The sequence below is a fragment of the Pleurodeles waltl genome, chromosome 8 (assembly GCF_031143425.1).
Source record: "Pleurodeles waltl isolate 20211129_DDA chromosome 8, aPleWal1.hap1.20221129, whole genome shotgun sequence".
NCBI classification, from domain to species: Eukaryota; Metazoa; Chordata; class Amphibia; order Caudata; family Salamandridae; genus Pleurodeles; species Pleurodeles waltl.
The window spans coordinates 1,250,936,156-1,250,952,789 of record NC_090447.1 but is presented as its reverse complement, the minus strand read 5'-3'; the positions used below and the strand labels follow the sequence as shown (position 1 = coordinate 1,250,952,789).

Below are 16,634 nucleotides of genomic sequence, written 5' to 3'. Positions count from 1 at the left end.
CTCATATAAAGCACTCCAATGCCCTTGGGCCACATTCACGTTCTATAAACCTGCAAAAATAAGGAAAAAAGAAATGATCTGCATTACTTAATGCTTTCCTGTAGATTACACTGCTATTTGGGGCTACCTTGGGATTTTTCCGTCTTGATGCTGATCGATATCGTCTTACGGTGCATTTCATCTATATTATGCAATGCAGCCGTACTATTGTTACAGTTCTGTGAATTCACGTTATTGGAAGAGGGAGTTTGTTTTCCGTTTCATAAAATGAGATAAAGCGTTTTTTGTTTAAAAAAAAAAGTAGAAGCTGTAGCTAGGCAGAAACTTACAGAAATTGTTTACACTCTTTTCTTGCTGAAGTGCAGCAAAACAACTGCTTTGCCTGAAGTGTTGACTTCTTTATTTCAAATATGAATACCTTCTTCCATTGTTTTTTTTTTTTCTGGCAAATTTAGAATCGATTACACTGTGTAGCTTTGCCTTGCTTCAGTCAGTGTCCACAACTGAAGGTGCTTTGTTACTTCTTTTGAGCTTGGAAAACTAAAGGCAATCTAGGTTTGTTTGCATTATTATCTGTTGATCTCCCTTATCAAAAGAGAATTCCGCAATAAAGAATAGCACGTTCCAGAGCCCTACAAATGGTACCACTGAAATCATGAGGGAGGGAAGGACCAAGTTATGCAGCAGGGTTAACTAAATTACGCGGAAGAAAAGGCAAATTACGTTACCTAAAGCAGCACATTTCGTAACCGTATTCATTATTTTGTCATTTTTACAAATGGTAACACTGGCTGGGGGAAAGCTTGCACCTTATTAGTACCAGTTTGACGCCCAAATACAGCAGTAAGCAACTGCGAGATGAATAATAAACCTTTTGAGAATTACATTCCGGTTCGTAGGAACACGTGTCACCGTGTTTTCCTAACTTTTGACGCGTGTGAGCGAGAAACCTGTTTTTTGTCAAAATCTGCAGATCTCACAACAGATGATGGGTATGATTCCAGTGGCCCTGACCATAAATCAGAGATTAAAAATGAGTTAGCCTCTTGACGCAAAAAATATCGGATAGGGATTTTCTGAAGGTCTTCATAGGCCGCAATAATTGTATATTTGTGAAATATCTGCTCCACGTTGGACGTATATTATTGGCACAAGTTTCCTATATTTTGTGTTCAAAATTACTAGTTTCATTGACAAATTTTGGGAAATAATTGTGAAGCACAACTTCTCAAAATCTGGATACCCCAATAAAACTATTGGATTAGCGCTAACAGGAGAGAAGTTATGTATATCCGATTAGATGAAATCTGCTGATAGTCCATCAACAATTCAGAGATATCTGCATTATGCCACAAGTATGGAACAATAAAAAAAAATGAGTTACTTCTTGGGAGAGAGCAAATTGGTATGGGGCAAAATGCACTCTGTTGTGAGACTGTCCATTCGCACTATACGGAGTTATTAAGCAACTCCGATGGACAAAATAAAAAAAGGTCTCCAGCCCATAACTGGATGGAGGAGGCTTCTTTGCTTAACACCTACAACATCATTTAGTGAAGTATCTAGCATCGTTCTCGTGGAAGGAAATTTCTTGCTGCTCAGAGAGAGAATGCTTAATGATCTAGACATAGAGAATGCTTAATGATCTAGAAATAAATTGGTGTTGCCGGGCATGCTGGTATTTCGTGGGATAAAAAATGACAGAGCAGGTGAATCTTTTAGAGTACCATGCTTAATGGTCAGCCTTCAAAAACCTAGTGCTCCTAGATCCTGCTGACATCCTCAGGTCCCTCAAAGCCACTTCCTATCAAGGCAATGTCCTACCATCGTCCTTCATCAAAGCTCTCTCTGGAGGTGCTCTTCTATGCCTATTTACCATTGTCAATGCCTTCCTTACTCAAGATATCTTCCCATTTTCTCTCCCACGATATACCAGTATATCTTGCCCGACCACACTTTGATGGCATCTAATCCTATCTTTCACCAAATGCTGAGTCACTTGGATTCACCCGGGACACCAGCCTCACCCTCAATGAAAACACTGACAAAAAACTAAGATGACCTGGAACCAGCTCTCTTTACTTGAGCAAGTCAGACCATTCCTTCTGAGAAATGACTTTAGAACAGCTGTTCAAACCCTCGTAGTGTTGCATCTGGATGGTGGTAATGCCCCACTCCATGGTGTCCCAAAAGCCACACTGGCACCCCTCTGGGGCACCTAGATACTGCTGCGAGTCTCATCCAGGACCTGAAGAAATACGTCTTCCCCATCTTGATTGAACTCTATGGGCTTCCCTTAGCGGCCCACACCATCTTCAAAACCAGCTATAACATTTACAAAGCTATCATGAGTAGCACCCTAGTTTATCTCACAGATAAGCTTACTATCTCAGGTGGATCTCTACACACCTGCAGCCACAACAGTATCGGAATGCAGGCTAAGAGGAGTAAAAAAGACAACAAGCCTTTTCCATCTATGCATTCTGGATCTGTTAAAACATCACCGTCCCTATCAGGACTAACCCAGCACTGCTTCACTTTAGGAAAGGGTTGAAGGCTCACCTCTTTAAAGAAAACTACATCACAGTGCATTTAACGCGCCCAACTCAACTCCATCGCCTCCCACTCATTGCTTCTATACTTTTCTTAGACTTAGGGTCTGCTCATCCAAGCATTTCTAAATGACCGCACTGCAGGTGCCTTTTCCTCCAGATGGTCTCCTGGCGAGCACCACTTGAAGTGCAAAACGGAATTTTAATGTCTGGATAAAATGATAAAGTAACATCACAAACGACATTCGGCCAAGAGTACATGGGTTTAACGACCTCGTTGTATTAAATTATTTGAGTTTTTCTACAGTGTTGTGTATTGGGATTTAGCCTGACTCCAGTTGAATTCTAGTTGTGACACAGAGAAAACCATCTATGAGTACTTTCTTATAAACGCATAGGTTTTCAGCAGTTTCTGAAACGCAGGAAATGTCTCCTGTGGGACAAACTCCGTTTGCTTAGAAGTTAATGTGCTCTGCGAACCGTGTGGGTCTCTGAGATGAGTCGTGCTAACTGCTTTGTAATTCCAACTCATTAAGAAATGGAAATGCAGTAAGTGACAAATAAATGTAATTGTCTCCTATTCCACACGTCCATCCTGAGTACCCAGGAGTTTTGCTGCTGCTGCGGCGGAGCCCTTAAAGCTTGCGAAAGAAGCACATAGGTGACAAGGCTCTCGTTGTGCTTTTTGTTTACAAAGTGTCACTGGTTGGTGTCGAGGGAAGGGCGAACCCCCAGTGTGGTTTAAGTTTAAGGCAGCCCTGGAACAGGCACTAGCTTTAGCCTGACTCCTACACAGACAGCAGGTTGTTAGTGTCTGGAAGCGAGCCAGCACAGAGTGGTCCCTGAAATAACACAACGTTTACACTTGGGCAGGGGAGGTAAATGGCAAGTCTGTCCTTTAGTTTGGAAAAAAAATGTGAATATATGCAGCTCCTCCCTGATTTTACAACTTGCTATTCATTGCAGATTGGGACCACAGGACCAAATGTACTTCTGTATGAATCACGCTATATACGAATCAATAATCTCATATATGAATCAATAATCGCGTATTTTTTATCATTTGTGTTTTTTTTTCTTTTTTTGCAGTGATGAACAGCATCGAGACTTCCTAATGGAGAGAAGAGATCTGGCAATTGATTTTATTTTTTCCTTAGTATTGATCGAAGTTCTGAAGCAGGTATGTGTGGCGTCCGATGGTTTATTCATTTGCTTTTGCGGTAAATAATCAGGCACCGCGTCTAGGACAATTGATGTTTTTATCTCTCGGACTCCTTGTCAAGCTGTGTTGTTAACATGTAAAATTCGCAGACACTGTCTGGTCCTACTATTGATTACAAATCATGGTCTTGGAGGAGAAGCGTTGCGATAATCAAGTGAGGTTTGCTGGTGTATTGTTGGCAGCAGTCATTTAGATCTAGGCTGACAAGGTGCTGGGTGCCTTTTGGTAGTGTGGATCGATGAGGTGGAGTGAAATGCAGTTGTGACTGTTTGTTTCTATTACATTTATTCTTGCTTGCAGTGGTACAGTGCAGGGCAGCCATACACACCGTGTAGAAAACTAAAATGGAATAAAAATTACGTGCTATTACACTACAATGCATACTTTGATCAGACTTTTGCTTCGATTGAAATATTTGTGCTAGAGTTCTTTGTAAACGTTTTTATAAAAAAAAAAATTACAATAAGCATATGTATAATTACACTATTGTTGTTAAAAAGTAAAACTTGTCACAAATGAAACTATTAAAACAAAATATATCTTGCTAGCCCACCTCAGACACCCGCCACTTCAGTGTGCAAAGGGAGCATGGAGTGTGAGAACAGAATAGGTATTGTTTTATTCCATAATGGGCTGAGCTCCACCTATGTATATGTTGGCCAGATTTTGATACGGATGTGTTGCACCTATGCCAAAAGTACTACACTAATGCTTCTTAAAGGTAGTAGTTCTAAAGGACTTGGATAAACGGAGAGACAGACCTGTATGAAGGGAATTCAATGTCGCTACAGAATTTGTTATTAAGACAGTGTTAGGTCCTGCATGGAGAAAAGAGTAACAGATTAACGGCAAAGCGTTTCCACAAGAACTATTCAGGATATTCTGAAATGTGTTATGCTCTATAGTATTGTAACAAACAACAAGAAACATTTAAATTAGCATCAGCCACTAGTGATCCCCGTGGGTCGCATTCCAGTCCATCATTTTTGCCTCCTGTTCTGCTGTAGACAGAGACCTGACATATAAATCCTGTTTGGTCCTTCTCCAGCAGGAACCAGTGCCAGGCCAGATCCCTTCCAGATGGCTACGCAAGCAACCTCAGGTCGGGTTCGGCCTACTTAGGACTTGTGTACTGTTACATCACCATATCTCACACCTCTGAACACAATTGGACCGACCTCAAGTGCATCCCCTTTACCTACACAAAGAACACCGTACGCCACTATGCCCCCGGCAGACGCTGGTGCAAAGTCACGGAAGCACAACTCACCAACTCTCTCAACCACTCCCTCCCACTGGACTCAAATGAAGCCGCACGCAACCTACACCGCTGGCTATCGAACTGCACCAACAATGTAGCCCCCCCCTAAGGAAAACAGCAGGAAATCGGCAGAGCAAAACACCTAAATGGTTTACGGCAGACCTGCAGGAATCCAAGTGCTCCTGCAGACTACTGGAACGGAAATGGAGGATCAGCAAATCAACCGAAGACCGCACAGCCTACAAGAATGCAGTCACCACGCACCACCAAAACATCAGAGCCGCCTAAAAAGCCACCTTTCAAGCACGCCTCAACACCAGCACTCACAACAGCAAAGAGGTGTTCGCCATCATCAAGGAGTTCACAAACCCCGGGACAGACACCTCATTCATCCTTTCCTCCCAAGATCTCTGCAATGATCTCACCACCATCTTTCACCGAAAAATCCAGGACATCCACGAAGGCTTCAGGAACCAAAACCCACCAGCACCGCTCACCACCACGGACCTAGCACCTCATCAGATACTGAACTTCTGGGCCCCATCACCAAAGAGGGCACCCAAAGACTGATGAACGCCATCCACTCGGGAGCACCCTCGGATCCGTGCCCTCTTTATATTTTCAACCTGGCCAGCACCACCATAGCACTGGAGCTCTGCTGAACTATCAACCGATCCTTAAGACCGCCACCTTCCCCTCAGCATGGAAGCACACCAAAATCAACCCGCTACTCAAGAAACCCACCGCCGACCCTAGGGAGCTGAATAACTACAAACCCATCTCTCTGCCCCCTTTCCCAGCCAAGGTAACGGAGAAGGCCATCAACCAGCTACTCACCGAATTCCTCAAGACACACTGTATCCTAGACCTATCCCAATCTGGATTCAGAAGCAAGCACAGCATTAAAACCGCACTCTTAGCAGCCACCGATGACATATGCATCATAGTGGACTACGGCGGCACGGCTGCACTTATCTTCCTCACCGCTCCGCTGCATTTGACACCATCTTCCACTCCACCCTCTCTGACAGACTACACAACACCGGCATCTAAGATAAAGCAATGGATTGGTCCAGGTCCTTCCTCACCTTAAAAACACAGAGTGTCAGACTACTGCTGTTCACGTCAGAACGCAAAGACACATGCTGCAGGATGCCCCCAGGATCTTCACTCAGCCCAACGCTTTTCAACATCTACATGGCCCGCTTGCCAAGCTCATCAAACAACACAGGCTAAACATAGTCTCCTACGCAGACGGCACCCAACTGATCCTCTCCCTGTCCGAGGACTCTGCAAAGGCCAAGAGAAATTTCCACAATGGGGTGAGACCAGTCACCGCCTAGATGGAGGCCAGCTGCCTCGAATTCAACTCAGACAGAGATCCTCGTAATCGGCTCCACCCTATCTGCCTGGAACGATTCCTGGTGGCCCACCGATCTCAAAAAGCACCCCCACGGACCACGCACGCAACCTGGGCATCATCCTGGACTCCTCTCTAACCATGACCTGCCAAGTCAACATCGTCTCTTTGTCATGCTTTCACACCCTCTGACTCCTGTGGAAGATTTTCAAGTGGATTCCCTCCGACATGAGAAAGACAGTCACCCACGCACTTGTCACTAGCAAACTGGACTACGGCAATGCATTCTATGTCAGCATCACCAAGAAACTTAAATCAAGACTACAAAGAATCCAGAATGCAGCTTCCAGACTCATCCTGGACATCCCCCGACACAGCTGCATCTCCTCCCACCTCGGAGACCTACACTGGCTCCCAGTCAACAAGCGCATCTCATGCAAACTCCTGATCCACACCTACAAGGCACTGCACAACATAAGGCTGGCATACCTCAACCACTGCCTCGCCTTCTACGTACCCAACAGACAAATCCGTTCCTCCTAGCTCGCCGTTGCAGCAATCCCCAAGATGCATAAAAGCACAGCAGGAGGAAGATCCTTCTCCTACCTAGCAGCCCAGACATGGAACACTCCACCTCTCAAGCTCAGGTAGACAGCATCACTAAAACAGTTCAGGAAGGACCTCAAGACCTGGCTCTTCGACTGAGCAGCACGCCCACAAACCGCACCTTGAGACCCTATGGGTGATTAGCCTCGCTCTACAAATCTATGATTGATTGATTACTGGGGGTACGCACCACAAAGACAACAAAAGTCATAAAGAACATATATTCTAACAGCGAAGCACAAACATGCTATTCTGAGCTCAAACCAACAGGGAAAATGTAAACCACTACGCTCTAAGCATTCAGGAAATTGGTAGCTTTCAAGACAGCAAGTGGATGTTGTCCACATGGAAGCGTTTTCAAGTGTTTATGCTGATCCATCAAGGTAGATAATAGTACATTTTACAATGGTAATATAAACTTTCTCAATCATGAATGTGTATCGCTGCATATCAGAGTCTTCCACGTCGCGAATAATGTAACGGAAAAGGTGCTCACAATAACAGCAAACTCCAGACAAATTGTAATTTCAAGATAGCTTTTACCATATCCTCTGCACATTAGATACTAATTCAAACCCCCAGATTTTCTACAAATACTACACTGCCTGTGCAAACATTAGGACCTCAAAGACACATCGAGAATGCATAATTTCTGTTATATCTATGCAGAGAACTTAGCAGCGACTGTCTTCGGAAGGAAGAAAGATGTGCTTGTATTGTGCACTAAGGTGGTATGTTGTTGAATGCTTCGCTCACTGCCTGCCTAGGTGTCCACGTGCCCTTACCAGCTGACAGTTCCATGGTTGTGGTCACCTTGAGGCTCCTCCAAGTTCACCTGGAAGCATCGGTCAGGAAAGGTAGCGGTGTGATTGCAGAGTACTGCAACAAGCAAATTACATGATACAATGGCTTCTACAATGTGTATCAAACAAATGCCGTGAGTCTGAATAAAGGGGCGTGGTTGAGCTTTGGAATAACAGTTTTCTCTATAGGGTGGTTTGAATAGAGAATCAGAGAACTCTAGCAAAGGTTCCCATTTTAAGATAAAGGAGACTCTTTCCTGCAATGTCCATCTCTGTTGAATCACATGTAAAGGAGGTAGTCAGTAATGGTAGATGCATCCCCATGCATTCGTTTCCTATTTTTCATTGTGTTCATCTCACACTTGCTTCTCTTTTCGCTCCATCTATTTGGTTCTTAAGCTGGATTTTCTTTTGCATCTTCTTATGGATGTCTGGGCGTGGCTCCTTTCTCTTGCCTTATCTCCAGCAGAGTCTAGTGTCTGGTTTAACTGCTGCTGCACTTATCTCCACCTCCAATCAAGAGATATCAGATTGCCAAGGAGATCTCTTACTCAAGTGGTGTTTCCTCCTCTTTGGGACCCTCTTAGGGAGACATGTGGCATCTTTCTCACGTGTTATTAAGTGCAGGATGGCACATAGCATCTGAAGAGATTCCCAACAAGAAGGCGCGTAACCAACCTTCACTGTGTCCAGTCCTTGACAGTCTCACACTGTCTTTTACTTCTCACTTCACATCCATTTGTATTTAGACTGCAACATGGTTAACCATTTCCTTTGTGTGGCATCTATGAAACTATTTAAGAAAACCCGATGTAAATGATTTACCGCCGCATTTATAGTTTGGAATGAATACTTAGTTATTGAGTCCCAAAGGTAAATTCCAAGACGAAGAAGCACGCTTTTAAATAATATATTTTCTAATATCTTGTGTTCGAATATATATTTTTAGAACCCTTAAATTATTCTGAGCATGAGGATATTTCTGTGACAGTGAGCGATTCAGTCATCGCTGAGCAATATGAATTTTAAATGTACAATTTACATTGACAGCGGAAGGCCTCAGCCATTGTCCATTTATCTCGTTATTAGTTGTTGCAGGTAATTTAGCTTATACTGTGAAGGCCTGAAAAGGACTCATTATTCTCTATAAAGGCCATACCTGTAAAAACAGTAGGTGTGACGTAGCAGTGGTGAAGCGTGGACAGACGCAGATTTCAGGCTCTTCCCTGCTTCACAGGTATAGTTTACTCTAAATCAAGCTGCAGTGTTCCATTCTCTTGCTGAGAAAGCACACACCGATGAAAGTGACATTGCACTTTGGTTTCTTTTTAGTTCTGAAGCTGTGCAGAATTTCTCAAACTTAAGCCCGCGCTGAAGGTCACGTGCTATTACCCACTAAACACACACCCAGCACACTTTACAAGAGAAGGATAGTACGTTTTCATGTCTGGTTTCTCTGTGTTCCATAAAATATTTTTTATAACAAGCATTATGATCCTGACTGCACAGTGACAATAAGCAGCCTATTAGAAATACCAGAGACCGAGCATTTTAAATCCCATTGTTCTTGTTCGGTGCTTACTGTAACAAGAGAATACTGTCAAAGTAAATGTAGAATTGGAAATTTGACGGAGCTTAAAGGCTAACAAGCTTATTTAACCAGCCTGTGTTTAAAGGTTAATTAAACTGATGCAGATACCTTAACATTCTAAGAAAATCCTGCACCAAAGGCTTAAAAACATATTTTACTGAGAGATAGGGTTTGGCTTCAACAAAGATGATGGGCTTCCAATAAAGCTCTTCTCCCAGCTTAACGCTCTAGTAAGGAAAACCGAGGATACCCAAAATTACGACCTAGTGCGATACTGTTCTGATGTCATGTGACAGACTGCTGCGCGGTTGAGCCTTGGAGTGAGCGTCCAGTTTGCAGTGATGGCCACTCCTCCTCTCGTCTTGTCTTCCTGACCTGAACCGCCACACTGTGGCTAAGCGATGCATGGGTGCAATCCGTGAACAATGACTAATGTGGCTCTAGGGTCTGTGGAGGAAAGCATGGCAAGGCTCCTCTAACCCATCAGAGGTGAATGATGCCGCCATTAATCTGGATGTGGAGGGGCACTGAGATGGCACTGCCTGCTGCCCGAGCACACCAATGACAGCTTACCACTTACACAGTATTTGCAGCAGCCCAAATGCTGTCAGGGACTTCCCAGAGGTGGACCTTCATAAACGATGCAAGGGGAAGGCAGTGATGGAGAGTTGAGGGCTCTGTCAGGGACTCCTCAGAGGTGGACCTTCATGAACAAGGCAACTGGAAGACAGTGATGGGAGACTTTAAGGCTCTGTGGCTGCTTTTCCTCCCCATCTAGGGCTCTAATGAAGATCGAAGGCAGCCAAACAGTTTATGATTTTATTACAGTGGATGTGCCACCAACTACAGAAACTCCCCCAATAATGATGCATGGATACTACTTATGCCTTTGCATCTGAATAATGAAACACACATAATGATGACCTACCTCTGTGGGGTGGGGATAATGGTACTCACATTGCAGCATACCCTGTAACTCTCCCGCCCTGGCCAATTCACCCTTCTCGGTGAATGCGTGAGATGCCTGTTCCATACTGCAGATAGGACTAAGATTGGCAGTTGTGGATTTGCCTAGGCAGAACCACATCTTCAGGTTGATTAAACCACAATGGAAGAAAACAATTCTGGCAGTGTACAATTGCTGATTTTCTTACTACAGAGATCGATTGCACGGTTTCTGAGTTTGACTCAGGACAATGGAAAAGAAAGCACATCTATTCATCCCCAAGTGATGTGATCCATGTACCTGAAGTGCTGTTTCCATCCGGCCCAGAGCATTTGCACCCACATGTTGAAACTCAAACGATCGAGTCAGCTCCTATTTGTTGAGTCATTTGCGGGAAGTGGAACATGACTGCTACTACCACCTTCTCTAACAGAGAGCCAGAAATCACCTTCAAACCTCTACTGTCCATAATGACAATAATGCAGTCGGTCTCTGTTTTGGGAGAAAGAGTAGTTTAACCCAAACTGAACACATTCCAATTGAAATAAAGACAAAATATCTCAATTAGAATCCAGGGGAAATTGGGAGAAGTGACACCAGAGACACTGGGGGCTAAGAACAGACACTGGATATTGGCACAGGACATTTATGGAACCATTGCTTGATACTCATTGAAAAGAATACAACATGAAATAATCAGAATACTCATAATACAAATAACTGGCATCTGTTATTTTGCATTCGGTAATTAACACATCAGTGCTCAGAGGTTGTGATACCTGAGCTGGTGCAGAAGAAGGTTTTATACTGCTACTTCTACTCCTTAGAATCAGACAGTGTTCCCTGTTGGTCTAACTAAGCATAATGAGCTAATCTCCAACTGTTTTCTAAGACTTCCAGTCCTGACATCTCTTGAGTTGAAAGGATGTGTGGAAACTCTTTAATGAATCAGGAATTTAAGACTTGTATCCCCATTGTTCTTTGTTTCCCAGTTCTATAAAATCTGAGAGTCAGTCTGAGAAGATAGTACAACAATGGCCACCGAGGGCAAATCTGTAAGAACAGATTCAGCATCTTTTAAAAACAGGCTTGGCTCGGAGGACACATCAACTGGATAACAAGGAACACAACCAATGACAAGAACTGTGGGATCTGTAAAGAAAGACAAGCTGGATGGCAGAAGCCATTGAAATAATTTAATGTTTTAGGGATGCCAGAACTAGTTCAGAGCACAAGCTCCCTTTGGTATCTTTGGTATTAAATCCGCTGCAGGGCCTCCAGACAGAGATCGGAAAACATTTCTGGAAATGATGAAATCTGCTATGGACACATCAAAGGCACAGCCACATGGTGCAGGTGTGAAACACACATTTGTAGCAGGGAAGGTAACTCACCCTCTAATGCAGAATCCTCACTTTCGGAAAGGGAGAGGCTAGAGTTGATCACAAGCAAATGGGATGATAGGAACAGCTCAGAAGAGAGTAATCAAGTAGAGGCAGAGCTAATTCTAGATCTCCCCATAGGCTGTGCAGTGGTTAAACCCTTTTTGTTAAACCATCTCTTTTTTTCTTTATTTGATCCAACTAAAGAGCAAGCCCAACTATGTTCAGCAGCTCAGAATGTGAACTTGGGCTGTCCTGGGTGTGTCCTCCTCTGTTAGACCTGACATCCTTGGCGTGGTCTCCCCTAATTTTTTGCCTCTGTTTCCCAGGTTGTTGCTGTGTGCTGGACTCTGTTTTTGCTGTTTTTGTTACTCTGGGCACTTTACCATTGTTGACCAGTGCTAATGTGCAAGTTCTCCCTATGTGAAATTGTATGTGTAATTGGCTTTTCCATGATTGGTATGTTTGATTTTCCAGTCAGTCCCTAGTAAAGTGCACTAGAGGTGCCAGGGCTTGTAAATCAAATGCTACTAGTGGGCCTGCAGCACTGGTTGTGCCACCCACATGAGCAGCCCTGTAAACATGGATCAGACCTGCCACTGCAGTGTCTGTGTGGGAGTTTTAAAACTGCCAATTCGACCTGGCAAGTGTACCCACTTAAAAGGTCCAAACATTCACTTTTTATACATGTAAGGGACACCTAAGATAGGCCCTAGGTAGCCCCATGGGCAGCAGGGTGCAGTGTATGTTAAAGGTGGAACATGTACTGATGTGTTTTACATGTCCCAACAGTGAAATACTGCCAAATTCGTTTTTCACTGTTGCCAGGCCTATCTCCATCATAGGTTAACATGGGGGCTGCCTTTAAAAAGCCTTAAAGTGCAGTTTCCCTTTGAGAGTAGATGGAAATATTGAGTTTGGGGTCTCTGAACACCCAATTTAAAAATACATCTTTTAGTGAAATTGTTTTTTAGATTGTTAGTTTGAAAATGCTACTTTTAGAAAGTGGGCATTTTCTTGCTTAAACCATTCTGTGACTCTGCCTGTTTGTGGATTCCCTGTCTGGATCAGACTGACCGTTGGGCTGTTTGTGAATCTCCTCTAGACAGTGACACAAAGGGAGCTGGGGTGTAGCCTGCATATCCTGATGAGCCATCTGAGCTAGAGTGGAGGGAGGAGTGGTCACTTATACTTGAATGGGCTGTGCTTGCCCTCACACAATGCAGTCTATAACCCCCTGGTGTGTGTCTGGGGCCTGGCCTGGGCAAGGCAGGATCTTGTGAACAACAGAGACTTTCCTTTGAAGTTTGCCTACTTCAGAGGCAGGAAGGGGTATAAGTAGTGGACCCAAAACCCCAGACTTTAGATCACTTCTGGAACCAAGAGGAACCTCTGCCAAGGAGAAGAGCTGGAGGAGGAGTACTGCCCTTTGCCTGTGACTGTGCTTTGCTGGGTTGGCCTGCAGTTGCTGCTTCTGCCTGAAAGAGGTCAAAGACCACACTTTGTGGTATATTCCTGCTTGTGAAGAATCTCCAAGGGCTTGGCTGAGCTTGCATCCTGTTTTGAAGTCTCAGGGCCAGCAAAGACTTCCTCTGCCAGCACCTGGACCCTCTTCTGAGACTCCTGCCCTGCCAAGTGGTTCCCTGTCCAGTCCCTTGGCCCTTGAAAGGTGAAGCTGGTAGAAAAAGGATGGAAATCCACACACAGGAAGCCTTGCGGGGGAAATTTCGACACACCACCTTCAACGTGGCTGAAAAACGATGTGCCACCCGCTTCGTGGCTGAAATCGATGCTCCACCTGCATCGTGGCTGGGAGATCGACGCATTGCTGCTGGAAATACGACGCAACACCCGCTTGCAGCTGCTGATAATGATGCAAACCCCACACAGCTCTCTTGCGGGGGAGAAAAACTATGCATCGCCTGCCTGACTGGAAAAGAAACAACGCACAGTCTCACTTGTGAGTAAGGAATCGAGGCATCGTTGACTTTTCCGATGCACGCTCGCCCGTGCAGCTTTATTTTTGACGCTAGCGAGGTACTTTGTGTAAAATCAACTTTTCCGTTGTTTTCTATGGAGTAAGACTCTTTTTACTTTTAAATTTTATATCTTGACTTGTGTATGTTGGATTTTTGTCGTTTTGGTCTTGATTGATTTAGATAAAATATTACCTTTTTTTCTTAACTGGTGTGGTGTTCATTTTTGTAGTGTTTTCACTGTGTTACTGTGTGTGGTGGTACAAATACTTTATGCAATGCCTTTGACATGAGTTGACAGCTTGTGCCAGGCTACCAAGAGAGTGAGCAGGGTTTGTCTTAGGAGTGTAACTCCCTTACCCTGACTAGAGTGAGGGTCCCTGCTTGGACAGAGTGCAAACTGACTGCCAATCAGAGACCCCATTTCTAAGATTTTTCTTTATTTGATCCAACTAAAGACCAAGCCCAACCATGCTCAGCAGCTCAGAATGTGTGCTTGGGCTGTCCTGGGTGTGTCCTCCTCATTTGACTACAACCAGACAGAATTGCATAAAGATATTTTCACATGTTTTACATAATTTCCAATACCAAGGTCGTAGGGTATATCCCTCTCACCTTGTTCACTTTTATGGGGTTACCTGATGAGGGACTCAGCGATGTCCAAATCAAGAAAGGAACAGTCTAAATTGGAGTAAGCGATTACATTGGCAACAAAACCCTACAATGAGCACCTACCTCCAAAGAATGAATACTACATGAGTAGATAAAAATGGATCTTACTGCACTATTCACATCAAAATATATAAGTATACTCTGATGCATGTATGGCGGCCCCACTATGAGCAAGAAGAGAAGGTAGCATATCATTTAGTGGCACAATTTAGGGAGAAAGACGAGAAAACTGCCATGCTTGCTGTTTTCAACACTTCTGGTAGTCTAGTTAGTACACACCCAGATGAAATAAGTGAGACCTTTACTAGGTATGTCAGCCACTTATATCACTCAGTACTGACACATTAGTGGAAGAAATAGAATTTCTCTCTGTAGTGACTGTATCAGTACTGTCTAAGGAAGATAGGAACTTATTACATGGGTAAATCATGGTAAAATATATTTTGCAGGTAATATCAGAACTGCCATACTTTAGAGCACCTGTAGACTGTGGTCTTCCTGGTGAACGTTTCTTGTGAACTTAAAAAAAATTAACAAAACTCAGATCATCCCCATACTTTAAGATGTCTAAGGAGGCAGAGGCAACAAGTGGATTTTGTAGTGAGTTCAACAAGGTCTTACACCCAAACCCAGACCCTTTACTATACACCAGTACAGAACCATCTCCCTTTTGATACGATGATACTGTCAAATGTGTTAGCAAATCGACTGGGAAGGGTCATCCCAGGCTTTATGACTTGCGTGGATTTTGTGACTGATCACACGTCTTAAAGCCATATGAGGCTCTTCTCCATCATTATTTGGCAGATTAGACATATGTTGGTAGATAGATAGATAGATAGATAGATACATAGATCACTTTCCCCATTGCTAAAGGTAAAAGTCATACTTGTTGTCTCTCTTCTCTTCTATTTTTATTAGTGCTAGAGCCACTATTAGGCGAACTGTGAGCACCCATGGGATTAATACCACTGCAGGATGCTCCAAACACATGTTATACACGGATGAAATCCTTGTCACCCTCGGGGAACCTAGGAGCTCCTTTAGTGTGGCTGATACCCATCATTTCTGACTTCTCTTCGCTCTCGGGTTACAGGATAAATTGGTACTTACCTTTCTAAATGTACAATGAGGGTACCAGTGGCGGGAAAAAGCATTTTGATGTCAGACTTGAAATACCAGGTTGTTTTGGTCAATAAGAGATTGGTGGTGACGCTCATTGATAGCTGTCAGCCTCTCAGTGCTAAAACAGAAAACAGATTGGTCAGATGACCATCACAACAGCTATCACCCTGGGGCCAGATACAAGTGGTCAAAATTGTAGTGGCTCCAAGGTACAGTTATTTACTAGGCATGCTACCTTTCCTTATTCTAAATCGATGGTATAGACTATGAACAAAGAAAAAAAGCGTTAAATGAGCAGGCAGGTGACTTAGGCCTAAACCAGTTAAGTTACATGCATCTCAAGCGCTAGGAGTTCTAAAGCTGCCTTCACAATTAATATATACCTGGCCTGCAACAAATCTGATCCCTGAAATAGGTCATCATTGAGCACTCACTCATGGAGAACCTTCTTGGCTTCAGCACGCTATATAGCAATACACCTCTTAAAGATGTTGCAGTGCCCCCGATAATTAACACAACACTGGATTCATGGGCTGCAACTCATAGGAACCCCAGAATTTGTAGGTGCATACGTGTGGGAGCACTCATATGGCACAGTGCACATTTCTCATAAATTGTAGTTCCACACACCAAGGGCCACTGTGGTCCTCCATAACATAAATTATATAGAATATCTGTTTAATGGAGATACACAGAAGCCCTGCGAATCTCTTCATGAGAAATTCCAGTTGTGACCGTCCAAACAATGGAAACATCAAACATTAAGACATGACCTAAGGGGACGATTATGTTGGGCATCGTTACACTGCCGGAATCCCCAATACTTTCATATGTGATATTGTGGGGCAAAGATATGGGGGATGTCGGGCATATATTCCATCTTAATCTCAGAAGTATTCTCCAAACAGGTAGAAGAGGAAACATGACTGTATTTGCATGCAAAGTTATCACTGGAGTGCACAAAGGAAGACTGAACTTGGTTGTTAGCCGCATATGACAAAGAGTTACGGCTTGTAAACACATATTGTTAAATTGTGCATGGCTGGTACTGTCTCCTCTCCGGACTCTGTTTCAAACCTGGCCCCTAATGCTCTCTTTTGGACGTGTCAGGCCCCAAAACATGTACTTTGGCTGTGCC

General features: G+C 43.8%; 1 protein-coding gene across 6 annotated transcripts in view; it reads left to right on the top strand.

The window, feature by feature from the left end:
- The window catches only part of FRY (FRY microtubule binding protein), a 598,740-nt gene that overhangs the window by 288,968 nt on the left and 293,138 nt on the right, over positions 1-16,634 (top strand). For all 6 annotated transcript variants that reach the window (XM_069205570.1, XM_069205567.1, XM_069205566.1 and 3 more), the window contains exon 5: positions 3,642-3,732. In XM_069205570.1, the coding sequence (XP_069061671.1) occupies positions 3,642-3,732 (91 nt within the window). The remainder of the gene's footprint in view (positions 1-3,641; positions 3,733-16,634) is intronic.